At 41.2% G+C, this 16,044-nt stretch overlaps 1 protein-coding gene across 3 annotated transcripts; it reads right to left on the minus strand.

Annotated features, from left to right (window-relative positions):
* Positions 1-304: 304 nt before the first annotated feature.
* On the minus strand, positions 305-6,697 carry LOC149834526 (vacuolar-sorting receptor 7-like). 3 transcript variants are annotated; one of them, XM_090011464.1, is made up of 12 exons: positions 5,580-6,697; positions 5,391-5,479; positions 5,199-5,268; positions 4,749-4,832; positions 4,564-4,640; positions 4,379-4,460; positions 2,026-2,108; positions 1,829-1,892; positions 1,598-1,726; positions 1,054-1,157; positions 848-951; positions 305-736 (listed from the first exon to the last, which is right to left on the minus strand). In XM_090011464.1, exons 1-11 carry the CDS (start codon positions 6,595-6,597, stop codon positions 853-855), a joined length of 1,899 nt encoding a protein of 632 aa, XP_089867590.1. In that variant the 5' UTR covers positions 6,598-6,697; the 3' UTR covers positions 305-736; positions 848-852. The 3 variants fall into 3 exon arrangements, with proteins under 3 accessions (XP_089867590.1, XP_089867589.1, XP_089867591.1); XM_090011465.1 differs by having other exon boundaries at positions 634-773; XM_090011463.1 differs by having other exon boundaries at positions 305-951.
* Positions 6,698-16,044: the final 9,347 nt, after the last annotated feature.

Genomic DNA, 16,044 nt, shown 5'->3' on the forward strand with positions numbered 1-16,044 from the left:
AGGGCCTGTGATAGTCTAGGAAGGCCGATCCTTGAAGGCTCAGATCTTGAGTGCGTTTTGGGAGATTTCAAGTGTGTTTGAAAGCTTGTTGTAAGGGCTATTGTTTGAGCTCAGTTGCACACAATAGGGGTGTCTTTGACAATCTCTGTTTGCTTACCTGCATAGTTAGTAGTGTAAAACTAATTGTGTTCACAAAAATATTCATGAGAGCATGGCCTGATCTTGAAAAGGCGTAACTGAACCTTACATCAAACTAGTGCATGAAATGCTCAGAAAACCAGAAAATATAACTCAAACCCAAATAGAACAACAAAATTCTAAAGATACTTCTTATTAACTAGGTAAATGCAGCCACATGTTTATTTCGGTGTGCCAAAAAATACCATTACATTGAATATACCTTGTCCGTGTAATACAGAATGTATCTGAAAAAGATTTTAGCTGCTATTATTCAAAAGACCAAAACAAGTACATCTCTCTCTCTCTCATATCTTTCTGTTGTAATGTCTCTTACGATATCTATGTGGAGAATTAATGTGTGCTACAAAGGTTACGGAGCTGGTCTGCAGAGATGGAGTGTAACAAATGCAGAAGCTTCAGTTCAGGAGAGACACCAGCATAATAACTTTGCGTGTTTGCGATGAATGACACATCTGGTATCTACTCATGGCAGCCTCTCCCCAATACGGTATTACACATTTGCGATGAGTGTAACAAATGCACTTTGCTTACTCAGCTGGTTCATACAGTATAATGAATGGCAGAATAAAGAACTGGATGAAGATAGCATTAGGTACTAGAAACACCTAGGTGAAACGTCATCAATTATCAATATCAAGGCACCTACTTTTTTTAGACAGAGCTTTGTCGCAGAGGTTGAGCTTCATTGTTTTGGCTGTCTAGTGGCATGTACTGAGACATGATGGCCATAATCTCAGCGTCCATATATGACTGAAAAAAAAAGAAGCAAATCGGTAATACTCATGCAAGTGATGTATATATAATTATTTATCGTAAACAGCACCGAGGGAATGTTTAGCCAAGAATACATACCCGAAGCCTGTATTTGTAGAATATATAACCAGCAAGACCAATACCCACGAAACCAGATAATACCAGTAGTGTCATAAACCACCCAAATCGCGAAGAATTTTTGGCTGCATAAATACATCAATATTGTTATCTTCATTACTGCTATTAGTGACATTACTATTACTATTACAAGTATAAGCAGTCAAAAAATGTCAGACATTTTCATGAACTAATTTGCAAGTATTCATTGCATGCTTGTAATAATTTCCGAAGAAGCCGACTAAAGAGGAGATGTTCAGTGAAAGCCAAGTCAATCAGATAACCTAAAAATTGGCATATGCTGCTAAAAGCTAGAATTATAAAACATAGACAGAAGAGTAATCCACAATCTACAACCAACCAATATCTGGTATTAGACTTAGACAGAAGCATGCCATACTGCAAAATAAAACATAATTATGATCAAAATATCCTCATAGGCCATAGGAAAACTCAAAGCAAAACAAACATAAATTCTCTAATACATGGTAAAACAACAAACCGTGTACTCTTTAAAAATCCTTACCAATACATGTGTCCTGCTCCTTTATGTATAGAAGGCCACCACGACAGTTACAATCATACCCCCCCCATGTGTTTTTGCAACTACAACCATCACATTGACAGGCAAGATGCTCCTTGCATTCATCAATATCTGGAATATAGTACAAAACCAAGAATTCAGCCAGACAATGGCAAAAAACATGGATGAGACCAAATACAGAAATAATAGCATAAATTCTAACTGTAAATTCACCTTCACATTGATGTCCATCACCACGGAATCCATGTGGACATTGGCAGCCCTTGAGAGCAGATTCCTATTATGCAATAAGTACAATTGGTAGAAGAAGATGAATTAGTACAAGATGCATGTAAACCCAATTTAAACAAGCACATAAAAGAACTTAAACAATGAAGACTCATTCAAATATGGGGATTGAAGGACAGAACTGAGCATGCCAAAAAAGTCTGCCCATTTCTAGTCTCTGACCAGCAGCCTCCATGATTTACTGCACACCTTGCAGGGCCAACAGCTAGCAAAATAGAAATATACAAGTAAATTAAAGAGAGCCCTCAAAAAAATAATGGGAAATTTTTCAAAATGGAACCTAACTTTTTGACATAACTAAAAAATGCACTAACCTTTTTTGAATTTTTCAGGAAAGGCATCAAAGTTTTGTTTATGCATATCAAAGACAAATTATTCAAAAATTTACTACAGATACTACTAATCTATATTGGGTTCGTACAAAGATACTATTTTTTACCCTCCAATAATTAGAATATACTCTCATACATCAACCTGGGTTCAGAAGGCTGATGAATTAATATCAAATTGATTTCTTCTTCCCTCAATTTTTTATTTTATTGGTTTTGATTTATCCTTAAAATATATTGATCTGTAGAATCATCATTATTCCCATGCCACAACAAATTGGTTAAACTTATTAGAAAGAGATATTGACCTTTGGAGAGAGACAATGAGATCAATAAAGCTTAAAGGTAACATTTAAGATTTGATACAAATTTAAACTCCAGAGACAAGACCGTCTTGTTAACCATACAAAGTTTAACTGCACTTTTGAATATTTTCAAAAAATAGGTGCATTTTTTATCCAGTAAGATTATTAAGCTAAAACTTGAAAGTCTGCTGACAGTATCTGAAACTCAAGGGTTTCCTTTTAATCCAAAAATCTTCTTATTCAAGTACAAATCACAAAGAAATTTGTACTATATGATTACTGATATGACTAACATATCCAATCTGATTCTTCTTTGCTTTCCCAGATTGGAACATGCCTCCAATTCATTTCAAAGATCTTTCCTAGTGTAACACGGATGCCCAATGTCCCTGGCATACCCATGCCAATGCTGGTACTTAGGGTGCAGCCATTTATGCATATATGACATATTTTTATGTCTTAAATTTTCTTCACACACACACACACACACACACACACACACACACACATATATATAGCGTGCGAGAGAGAGTTGCAATTAAATTTGAACAGGATTATTTCCCCAAATGGATATTTTCTATGGGATTTTTATAATGCATGATTAGAGCCTACAGTAATGCCCTTTCCGAAGAAAATGATATGGAGCTTCAGTCCATCAAGGAGAGGTAAATTGGTTGCATGGATAGCATCTCTAGATGGGCCAGTGTGTCAGTTAAATCTGAAGATGAAAGAGCTACAACTGCCAATCAGATGCATGAATGACTGGTTGAGGAAGAAACAACTAAGCATTAACTTGGTCGTGTTCTAAGTTTCAGAAATTATTTCAATAGGACTGATCTGAGTTGATAGAAATAGTTAAAGTTAATTATAACTTAGAAGGAATGAAGATTGATGTATTGAAAAGCAGAGGATGGGTAATGATACAGAGATGCAGATGTCTACAACGTTGTGTGCAGTTTAGATGGAAAGAAACTCAAGAAGCTTAAGGGACTCAAGTTTCTTATCTATTTTCCCTTCCATTGCAGATGCCCTTCTTTGTGCCAAAATCAATTGGCCAGGAAAAGTTCTGTCTAAGACTGGTCACTGGGGTAATCGATTGAACTATCCTATCCATCAGTTGGTCACCTATTGTACCTCCATGCTGTTTGACTATCGAATAAAATTCTACTTTTTCTCAAAAGAAAAAAAGAACATCAGATCCTGAATAAGATGTCGACAACTCTAACCACAGGAAAAACAAGTTCGCCTCCAACAATTCACTCGATTAAAGACCCACAAAGGATTTGTTCCCAGCTAATTTTTCTAGTATTTCTCTCTCTCACCAAACCTCCTTATCCCATATTTCCTGTGTACACATCTTTCCACACCACGTAGGCAATAAGTTTGAAGCAAGGGCTTTGATCTACCATCATGTTAGGACAACATTTAGAACTTAGCTTCAATTTATGCATAGGATGGGAAATACACTCCATCTGTGCCACCAATCCAAGTTCAATCTAACAATAGTTATTGACCTATCAACCGAATTCCCAGCAAATAGTAAAAATGAAACTTAGAGAACATTTGTTTCATGCACGCGGGCAATATATAAGAATCTAACTCACAAGGAACTAGAAAACAAACTGCTCCAAGATTATAAAACTGAATCAGTTATAAGAGCAAATCTCAGAACATATTTAATAGCAGAATCATTAGAATCACTTCCAAAGAAAGCACACATATTCCTGAAAACACCAGAGCAAGATGATTGAGTCCTAAGGTAAACAATGACAGCTAAAGAAATTGTGCACCACAATGATAAGAATCAAGATATTTTAATAGAAGCTAAGCAAGTGGCAGACCTTCGCAATGTTTGTAACCATCTCCCTGATACTGAACGCCATTCACTGATGGGCATTGACAGACTCTGCCTCTGAAAGTGTCCTACTCAAAAATAGAAGAAAAAGAAAGAGAGGAAAAAAATAAGGATTCAATCAGACCAAATGCAGCAGAGATTGAAAACCCAACAGATTAATTGTCACAATACCTTGCAAGCAGTAACATTATTTTTGGTGTCCTGCCAACAGCCACCATTTTTTTCAAGGCATTCATTTGTCTCAATGTCTGCATGGATAAGGCACAGGATAGATGCAGCAAGGAACCAATTACTGGTCATATCAAATCATTAGAAAAAAAGGAAAAAACAAAGGAATGCAAGAATAGATTAACCACCTCCACTTAAACAAACTGCAGGCTCTGTTGACTCTTCGAATCCAGCACAGATAGCTTTCAGCACAGCAGTTCGCTCCAAATTTCCTTTATAATAAATGAGAAAGGGATAATTCAAATAATTTGATATGGTTGGGTTCGTATTTTGGATATGAAATAAATATCTTTCCCGTACAAACCTAAAAGAAAATACTAGCAACCTGGTTAATCACGGTGTAATGCTTACAAAAATATACCTTCAGATCAACCTCAGATGGAATTGTTCATTATACAATAGATGCAGTATGCTATGGATATGAAAATACCATAAACAATGCCATTTTCAATTAATCAAGGAAATAAACAGATAATTACAAATAGAAAACACCTAACTTGACTACCAACACGGTATGGTAAACGATACATGTGAAGTACTAGTGCAAATAAGATCAACAGCAGATCTGATATACACACCTCGATACTGCGCATTGTTAATGACCAATGTGGGCAAAATAGTAACATCGCCGCGCGATCCTCGCCCAACCTGAAAACCAAAAAAAAAAATTATAGCGTACAGAATTCAACATACAATGGTCTAATTCGATCGCTCCCAATTGGCCACACAGATCAAACAACAAGAGAAAGAAGGAAGACGGATTCGAAAACCTGAAGGTCCTGTTCCAACTTCAGAACAGGATTATCAGCATCGGCCTCCGGGTCTCCCATACACTTCCGAATCTTATCGAGCGACAAATCTGATCAAATCAAACGTAGACCGACATCAAACAATTATACACAGGCTCAAAAATCAAATTAGATTCAAACACAACAATGGTCAGCAAAAGATCCGCGTACAGAGGGACGTGATGACTTCCTCGGCGCAATCCTTATTGTACTTCTTCTCCTTCATGGGGCACCTAATATGGAAATCGGTCACATAGTCCCACCACAACCAAGGTCTGTTACTCTCATTAGCCACCCTGTGAACACATAATTGCCTCAAATTCTCCAGCAGAACGTCCTTCCCCTCGTACCCGCGATCGAAATCCTTCTCGGGGTCGGGCGCGCAGTACCTCCCGTGATTGATACACTGAGATTTGCATTGCTTGCTCAAGATGAAGGCTTCCGGGCAGTACCAAGTGATGTAATGGGGCGTGAATTGGGCGTACCCGTCCTTCTCCAACAGCTGGGCGTGTCCCCTGAAGCTCTTCACGAACTCCATCTGCTCGTCGCACCGGATCCCACACTCGTCGTTGCTGTTGGTCCAGAATTCGTACTCGACGCGGCTGTCCGGGTGCGGCACGGCCTCGCGCCAGTCGATCTTGATCAGGACCTCCTCCCCACGAGCCAGGGACTTCTTCAGGCTCTCGCCCAAGCCGCGCTCGATGAGGGCGGAGGGGATGGTGATGTTCTTGAGGTAGGCCTCGGATTCGGTGGCCTCCCTGGGGGTTTCCATGGTGATAAGGGGCTCGTCCCGGTTGTCGGCGACGAGGACGGCCTTGGCGCCAGCGAGTTGCGCGTTCCAGACCTTGAGGGCGAAGAAGCAGCCACCGCGGTCGAGGAGGACGACGAGGGGGCGGCAGCGATGTTTGGACTTGAAAGGGGAATCGAAGGACTCACAGCCCATGGAGGAAGGGGAGGCGGTGGAGGGATAGAAGAGGGTACCGATGAAGGTGCCCCCGTAGTCGGGGACGCCGAAATTGCCGATGGCGCCGTCGTGCTTGGACCGGAGTCTCTCCGGTGACAGCACGGTGATGCTGCTTTTCTCCACCACGAAGCGAGAGGTCACCGAGATGATGGTGGTTGAGAGTAGGAGGAGGCAAAGGAGGAGGTGGGGATTCGATGATGGTGGTGATACTGGCTTTTTTGCCATTGTTGATGGGTTTCTGCAGTAGAACACAATAGTTTGGTGGTGGTGGTGATGGATTGTGTTGAGAAAGAAGAGGAGTTGATTTTTGGTGAAATATTTTAGTCGGATTGAGATTTAGGATTTGTTTAGTTGAAGAAGTAGTGTGGTATGAGGACACTGCGTGTGCTTGACGTTAGAGAGAGAGAGAGTTGGACGTGTTGGAATGGTGGTGGAATTTTCTTCCTCCTGGACTCTCTCTCTCTAACGTCCACTTAACTACACGTATCAAAAAATATCCAGACTTTGAAAGGAAAGAAAGGAAGTTGAGAGAGACGTTAGCAACGTCCAAAAGAGCGTATACCAAACACGGCGGTTGGTCCTCTCTCTCTCTCTTTGGAGAGAAAAGGACAAGCGAAGGGGAAGAGATGAGCAGCTCCCTCCTCCTTTTTTCGTCCTTTCTCAAGTCAACCCTTGCTGCTCCCTTTTTTTTTTTTTGTGTTTTCTCCTCACCAATTTCCGCCAGGTTACGTTAAAATTAAAGGATTTTTTCGGCTGGACCAAAGGAGGAGGTGTAGGTAGGGATGGCAGTGGACCGGGGGACAACGGGCCCTGACCCTCCTTGCCCCTTTTGAACCGAGGATGAAGGGCATGAAACAGGGATGGAGGCCGAGGTGAAGATTAAAATCTATCCTCGTGCAGGGATGAACTTATGCTGTCCCCCGCCTCGCCCCGTCCCGTCCCCAATCCTTTAAGGAATGACTATAGACCTAGGGGAAACTGGTCTCCGCCCCGCCTCACCCCCGTTTGGACCGGGGATGGAGGACATGAAATGGAGATGAAGGCGGGGGTGGAGGTTAAAATCCATCCCGGTGGGGGGATGAAGGTTCCAATTTTAAAACGGGGCAGGGGTGGAGACCTTGTCCCCCCCCACCCCCACCCCGGTCCACTGCCATCCCTAGGTGTAGGCTAGAGATTCCTCATCTCAGGTCTTTATGTTTATTTTGGATACTGCTTCGATATATTGAATGACAATTGGATCACTTTTCATGTTTTTATTATGGAAATAGGTACCGTTTGGATGATTTGAGCGTAAATCAGGTTTTGTGTGGAAACTCAGGTTTTGGTTCCATTTGGGCAAGGCCAAAACTTGGTTGCATAACCAAGTTTTTGTGACAACATGATGAAATGATAAAACCACTTCCTCTCAAGTTTTCAACTTCGTTCATCCAGGGTAGCGAGAGGTCTCTTCCCACTTTGCTTTAGTCCGGTCATTTTTCAGCCGATGGCCAGTCAAAAATGTGTTATTTTTTTAAAAATCCATGGCCATCCAACCACTTTCCGGCAAGGCAAGCGGTGAGTGACACCATCCCTGGCCATTTCTCGGACGGTGGCTGGTTAAAAAATGACCGGAGATTTTGTTTTTTGTTATTTTAAGTTGTTCAGCCACCAGCTGGAAAATGGTTAGGATGGTGGCACCCTTGCCGGGAGACACCATCCTAGTCATTTTTTTGGCTGATGTCTCCCTTGTGAGTTACTCTCATCGTTGTCATATTGGGTAATCAAAGTTGGTGCATCTTTCACAAGAGAAACAAGAAAAGAATCATATGGAGATCTCATTAATCCTTGAGCTGAAAAGTATTGCTTTCTTGCTTTCATTTTGAACTTGGACAGGTTTCATGACATTACTGACAATTTCGAATTCATTTGAAGTCTCAAGGATGCCATTTAATTATGTTTGGACAGACTTGATATGCTTCAAATCTATGCATTTCCAAATATCTCCTTTTCACTTTTAGTTGACATGTCCAGGATGAGCATCCTTGAGACTTTGGATTTATGATCTGAAGTCTCAAGGATGCCATGCATGTGGGTTATGTTTGGACAGGCTTGGTGATGAAGACCCGACCCGACTACGGGAGTGTATGATGAGGAAGCGATAAACAAAGATGTACACGTTAGGGATGTAACAGTTCATACCAGATCAGGTTGTGAGATTAACAACAAATCAAATTTAAACATGCAAATATCGGATCTTACACATGTCAAAGAACCAAGAAAATCCGCATTGCCGGTTTGCGATTAAACACTATTTAAATCGATTCAAGATGATAAGTAAACAAGAACTGCCTTTATCTCATGCACTTTGGATATAATAGTAAAAATAAAGGTAAAGTTCTGTTTTGTTTTTGAACATGCAATCACACTTGAACAGATTAGGGAATAGAGATCTAAAAACGTGTATCTGGTAAAGTGTTGCAGCCACCAGTCACGATTCTGCAGCAATTATCCACCAACCAACCAACGGAAAAATCGCAGTACTGTTACTTATAGTGATAGTTTTTGCTATAGTGACTACTTGAAGCCCTCACTATAGGTATTTTTTTGGCATGGTGTGACCAGCCTATACCTATATTATAATGACGGGAGGGTGTTGTGTGTTCTCCCCCAAAGACGCACTGTTTGCTACAGTGCATGTTCAGGGTCCGAATGAGCACCACATGTATAAGTATGTGGGGCATGTATTCCCATGTATGCCAGCATCATTTAGCATGGGAGTCTGGTGCAGTTGCAAAGACTTAAGTACCATTTTCTTGCTATTCTCGCCATGAAATGAAGGTTCAAGAAAATAACAAAAATGTCCTTTATTCAAAAAAAGGAAAAATGATGTTTCGAGAAAAGGATAAAAATGTCCTCCATCAAGAAAGTCGATGATGATGTTAACTCTTCAAAGTCCAAACAACGAAATGAACCTGAAGCGTTCTCTCTTTCTTTTTCGTTTGAACTTTTCATCGTCATCTTCTTCTTCTTCCTTCTCTGTGAAACACTGTAAAACCATCTCTCTCTAAAGAAGAAATTAAGGGAGGCAAAGAGTCGGCGGTCCGATAACTATCGTCGTCCTCTTTCTGCTAGCAGTGGCCGAAATGCTTTCCTCGTCCAGTGAGCAACTGACTACGGCGGCCCCTTTGTTGCCTTCGAGGGACACCTACAACAGAATCTTCTTCCAGTACACTTACAACAGAGTCTTTCAAAGTACAATCCATCTACCCCTACGTCGACAATACTTCCGATCAGGGCTATACCTTCCAGGCTACCCTGACGTTGCTCAACACGGGCGTTTGCACTCTCAAGTCCTGGCGGGCATTCGTCAGGTTCTGGCACTGCGAGGTCCTCATCTCGACCTTCGGCGCCGTGCTCTCTGACAGGATTCACCTCCCCGCCAACGTCGGGAATGACACGTTCCTCTCCAGCTTTCCCATCACAGACCTCAAGACTGCCATCAGGACGGCTAACAACTACAGCCTGATCACGACGAAGATTGTGTTCAAGGGGGCAGAGTTCGGCATTGCAATTTACGAAAATCGTGTAGCAAAAAAAATGGCAGTGATTTACGAAAATTGCATAGCAAAAAAAATGGCAAATCGCTAAATCGAGTAGCGATTTATAAAAATCACGTAGCAAAAAAAAAATGGCAAATCGCTATGCGATTTTCATAAATCGCTATATCGACTAGTGATTTACGAAAATCACATAGCAAAAAAAAATGGCAAATCGCTAAATCGAGTAGCAATTTACGAAAATTGCATAGCGAAAAAAAAAACAAAAAATCGCTAAATCGAGTAGCAAAAAAAAATAAAAAATTGCTAAATCGAATATCGATTTACTTTATTGCTCTTTTTCGACAATTATAAGAGGGAAAGAAAAGAAAGAATTTATACAAGGCCCCAAAAAAAATTCTTCTGGGTGCTGCTGCTCCCCAAAGACCCCCCTCCCCCCTGGACCCCCACTCACTGAACGCACAGTGGAGCCCACATCGGGAGAGCCCTCGAACCCCCTTCCTCTAAGGGAAAAAACTCTGAATCAGGGTCCACAATTCATCAAGTTGAACTATGCTACAATCAGTGTGCAGGTCAGTCAATGTTTGATGGAGCACTGTAGGATCATCTGTTGGATGTGCACAGAAGCAAAAAGAGAAGGAAGAGAGAGAGATGGTTGATGTTCATGGCCTTCTTCGGGGGGATTCCTTTATCGGATAATCCTGCAGTGCAGGGACTGAGTCTTAAATAACCATCTCTGGGGTACTTAAGTCTTTGCAACCGCTCCTTTTTCAAGAATCATCGTTTTATGACACCAATGGCAGAAAAGGTACTTAAGTCTTTGCAACCGCACTGGACTCCGATGCTAACTGATACTGACAAACATGGGGATACGAGCCACACATGCTTACATATGCGGCACTCATTGAGACTCCCGAACATGCACTGTAGCAAATAGTGCAGCTTCGGGGGCACTACAAGAAACCTGTGGATTAGCGACGACCTAAATTTGTCGCTAATCCATCGCTAATTCGTTGTTAAACAGTTTAGCGATGGATTAGCGTCGAATTAGAGACAGATAGCTTTCATCGCAATTTTTTCGATGCTAAGTAGCGACAAAACTTATCTGTCGCTAATTCGTCGCTAATTTGCGATGGATTAGCAACGAAAATGATTCGTCGCGAGTATGTCACTATTTAAAATTAGTGATGGATAATATCCGTCGTGAGTCCTTCGCTATTTTAAATTAGCGACGAATAATATCTGTCACTAATCCGTCGCTAAATTTAAAAAAAAATAAAAAAAAAATTGCTCGCTGCCGGGAGGTATTCCGGCAGCAATAGGCCAGACTTGGAGCGATTCGTCGGCGACGACGGAGGAGGAGGATGACCCACCACCGGATCCCAGCAAGCCGTACTCCCTCGACCCCAAGATCTCCGATTGGGTCTCGCAGAGGTCGGAATGGACCGATCTCATTGTTGACGGCCATGATGGAGATGAGGCCGGTGTCGGGGCGGATGACGTCGCGGAGGCGATCGTGGTCGAGGAGGTCGTCAGAGCTGACAGGGAGGTAGGTGGCGTGGAAGCGACCTGCTCCCTAGCATGATCGACCGCCTCGTCCGACTCCCAACCGTAGAGGTGATTGCGGGAATGGGGGTTGCCGAAGCGGCCAGTGAAGAAGGGCAGCATCGCGTCCAGCACCCGCGGGTCCACCGGTGACGTCGCCTGCATGTCTAGGTACAACGGCCGCCCCGCGATCCGCATGCCCTTCATCGAGATTCCTCCGCCCTCCTCTGCTGCGTTGGAGTTGGGCGATGGCAGTCGCGGCGGTCGACATCGTCCAACAGGATCATCCGGTGAGCCTTACTGCGGCGAGCATGAGGCTCGGCTTCATCGACCAGCGGGAGCACGAGGCTCGGTTTAAATCGAACATCAGTTTAAATTTCGAACGGGGGAGATAGGGAAAATTTCGCACCTTAGGTGAGACGGTTTAAATCAAAAATTAGTGACGGAATTAGCGAGGGAATTTTTTCGTTGCTAATCCGTCACTAATTAGCGATGGATTAGTGACGGAAAAATGTCCTCGTTAATTCCGTCGCTAATTTCCTACAGTTTTGCAGGAAAAAATTTTTGTCGTCCATCTGTTGATAATTAGCGACAGATTTGAGACGGAATTTATATCGTCGCTAATTTCAAAAATATTTCAAAGATTGGCGACGGATAATGTTCTCTCGCTAAGTCCGTTGCTAATTTGCGACGGAAAAAATCCGTTGCAAAGATCCGTCGCTAATAAGGGTTTTTCTTGTAGTGGGTGGGTGGGGGGGGGATATAACCTGCTTTGATAAACGACTCTTGAAACCAAAGTAATGAACTCCCAAGTAGGGAAAGGTGCCTCTACAACAAAGTTTAAAAACTCACTGAGTGACTCAGTTTGACTCAATTGTTTATTTGGTCAAACCAATACATGACTCACTCAAGTCATGGGCTGACAAGGTCTAGTTTTAGCATGAATCGTTCAAGTCAGATCATGACTCGGCTGAGTCATATATATTATACATAAAAAGATGGTTATACATATATTAATAAAAGTATACATTAAATATATTATAAAAATATTATATAATACATATCAAATATAATATAATAATATATTATGAAATATACATAATATATACATAATATATACATATATTTATATAATTTATATAAAATATAAAGTTAATATGACCGGGCGGAGTCATGAGTCAATCATAGACGAGTCATTGGGTTTCAAAACTATGCTCTTTAGATCCAGAAGAGTCAAGTATGGTTTCTGATATACTTCCTTGCGGTTCAAAGTAAAAAACCAAGCCAAAAACCAGTACCAAGTCAGTTACTAGTTAGAGAGCGAGCCTAGAATGAGAAACTTCCTAAAAAAACTATATGTTTTCTCTACTAGTAAGTCTGAATACATTGGAACTCAAAACCGTGTATTAATTTTGGTGTAAGGCCATGCTAAAACACTTGTTATGCAAACACTAAGGCTTTGTTTGGGAGTCTTGCATTGAGATAGAAACACTATTTTCATGTGTTGTCAAAATATTGAATGGTGTTTGGGCTGCAACTCCATCTCCAATGCGGCATTTTGGCAACACCACTGCTCTCAAACAGCAAAGAGCATGAGAACAATGGGTGATATGGCAACACACCTTCTTCTGACTCATGGCTATCAGACAGAGCCTAAATCTAAGATCAACCCAAAATAAGGACTTCATATTTAAATTTTAGGATATCTAATTATCTAAGAGCAGGAGAAGGCTCAAGGATTAGATACAATAGGGGAATGAAAACCTCCCCAATGGAAAACCCTTCCAAATGGATTTTCTTTTTCAAAATTCTGACTGTACAGATGTGTTTGATTGATTATGAATTTTGGATAGAAAAAATAATATTTGGAGCCTAAAAAATTTATAAAAATTGTACGTTGTTGATTTGGAATCTTAGAAAAACCTATGCGTGTGCATTAGGAATCAAATGCTTCAAGAACTGATTCCTATAAAAACAAACATATAGATCATATCTGTACCTTCAAAATTTTGAAAAAATACCAAAAATCTAATAAAATGATTTTTTCATTGAGGAGGTTTTCATTCCCCAAGTATAATATAGTGGCACAAAAAAATGTGCTGCAAAAAATGTGCTACTGTCCCATCCCTTAAATGAATTTTATCCGTTCAGACAAATATTAAACCCTCTCTCCACCTGATTGACTACCTACATGACCTTTCTTTTCTATAGGAGAGTTGGGAGAGTTAAGGCCTCCTCTTTTTCTTTTTTTTTTATGATAAGGAACCTCACTGAAGCTGTTCCTATAAAACACCCTGCCTTCCATGACCCACCTCTAAAAACTATGAACACACTCGTGTACCAGCAGGGTTTGATCATGACCTCCTCCTTTTACAAGTCATTCAACCACCCATATACCAGTGGGTTTTGAATTTGCAATGTCCCAACACATGGTGACGTGAACTAACTGTTCCTAGATGAATGGAGTCCCCTTGATCACTACTACATGACTTTGATGTCCAGTCAATAGGAATGACACTTTTTTTTATTGCATCATTATGGACTTCTAAACAATAACCATACGAATATGAAGTCCAATAATTCAGCAACCTAAAACGAATTTCTAAAAACATACCCGGGAAAGAGAGAGAGAGAGATTTTTTGGGCTTTAGGTCCAGTTCGAGATCGATACTTTATGTCATACCTACATTCAGTCTGATATATTTGCAATTTTTACATGTAAATCCTTTGTTTTTGCCCAAAGGGGGTTGGCTTAGTGGGGTGGGGCCTTGGCTGCTAGACTAGCAGTTGAAGTTTGATTTTCATAGGCATGGCTCCTCAGCCTAAGACGAGAGGGTGGTGTATGTTCCCCCTGGAACACGGGGCCACGTGTTCAGGGGTCCGAATGAGTGCCACGTGGCACTCATTCAGCTGGTTATGTACGGAAGAAGATCTTGGGTTTTGCAATATTCCTTCCTCCCTACACAACCAGCCGAATGAGTACCACGTGGCACTCATTCAGGCCCCTGAACACGCGGCCCCGTGTTCAGGGGGTAACATACAACCTGCTCGGGCGTAAGACAATGGGTAGCATAGGCCCCGAGGATAGGGATCCTAGCCTCATAGTTTTATGCTGCGGGCTCGACAACCATAGGTATGGCAGGCTGAGCCAGCGCAACTAGGTCTTTGTGCTGGGTGTGGTTTCTTTGGGTTATAAATTAATAAAAAAAATCATTTTGTTTTCAACCTTGTTTTTAATGGATCCCATATGGTTGCTTAGATTTTGGATCCTGATTCAATTTCACGTGTGACTTGGTTCAGATCCTTTTTCAAATCAGTTGCATCTCAATATTTAGATCCACGTATGAATCTACCATTACCCCTAGCTGGGAGGCAATTTTATAACTAGAAGTAGGTTTTTTATTATTATACGGTTGCACATTCATCCCACTCTATCAAATTTTTTTTTTTTATGTTCACATGTCTGATTTAAACAATATCCCCAAGAACTGCTCATTCCTCCAAGAAGTTTCTGTTTCCAAAGATGATTTAGACTTGCAGTCAGACTTGTTTGTATTTTGGATTTGAATTATGATATATCCCGTATCGAATCTATTTGCACCCCTACCTTTGTGTAGAACAGGGATGGCAGTGGACCGGGGCAGATGCAGGGGACAAGGTCTCCACCTCCGCCGCATCTCAAAATTATGCCCTCCATCCTTGCCTTCGTCCCCGTACGGGTTTTGATTTTAACCTCCATCCCTGACTTCATTCACATTTCATGTCCTCCATCCCCAGTCTAAACGAGGCAAGGTGAGGTGGAGCTCCATTTTCTCCCCATCTCTGCCATACCTAAAGAAGAAAGTTAAACCATCAAAGGATATTTTAATTGTTTTACTAATAGGGTGAGGAAATGCTTAAGTCCATCCTGGCATTGGTTATAATTTTAACCTTTCATCCCTGCCTTCATCCCCATTTCATGTCCCCCGTGCCCTGCCATCCATTGGCATGCATATTTGAATGCATACCAACTTCTCTTTATCTTTAAAAGATTACTTTTATCCTTTTATTTTAAACATATTCTTAATTGTTCGATGATTAAAGATAGGACTGGCACTCCCAACATGGTTATGACAAGGCCTAATGATGGTATACATGATGATGATTCTCATAATTAGTGGAGAAAACCCCCTTCTTAGTCACATCTGTATGAGCCGGAGAAAGCTCGCCACTGGGTCAGCCTTGTGACAAATTTTCTCAACTTCCAAGGAAGGTGCATTCTCAAGTGGACTAAGGAATCACAACTTTCACTTTCTAAGGTATGTTTGCTTTGATTATAGGTTTCAAAAGTGAAAGTTTGCCCTTGAGAATGTATCTTTGAATGTTGATAATGTAATAAACATGCTCATAAACAAACTTTCTCACGTTTGCTTTTGTATGGAAAAGCACAAGCCCTTATCACAAAAATAAAATATCAAATGATAACTTTTTTACTAAGGTTGAATACATAATTTCATGAAACCACAATAGCTAAAGAATCTCGGTTGAGAATCAATAGCTTGTGAAAGTTGGTCATTGGTCACACCTATGACAAACTTTTTTTTATGAAAGG

The sequence above is a fragment of the Nuphar pumila genome, chromosome 6 (assembly GCF_984573655.1).
Source record: "Nuphar pumila chromosome 6, dmNupPumi1.hap1.1, whole genome shotgun sequence".
NCBI classification, from domain to species: Eukaryota; Viridiplantae; Streptophyta; class Magnoliopsida; order Nymphaeales; family Nymphaeaceae; genus Nuphar; species Nuphar pumila.

Bases quoted from the DNA above. Each gene is read 5' to 3' on its own strand.
- LOC149834526 (XM_090011464.1), bottom strand. From the start codon at position 6,597: ATGGCAAAAAAGCCAGTATCACCACCATCATCGAATCCCCACCTCCTC. The intron at 5,269-5,390 runs GTTTTCGAATCC...TTTGGTTTTCAG, and splicing joins AGTTGGAACAGGACCTTCAG to GTTGGGCGAGGATCGCGCGG. The intron at 1,727-1,828 runs GTGAATTTACAG...ACTATATTCCAG, and splicing joins TGATGGACATCAATGTGAAG to ATATTGATGAATGCAAGGAG.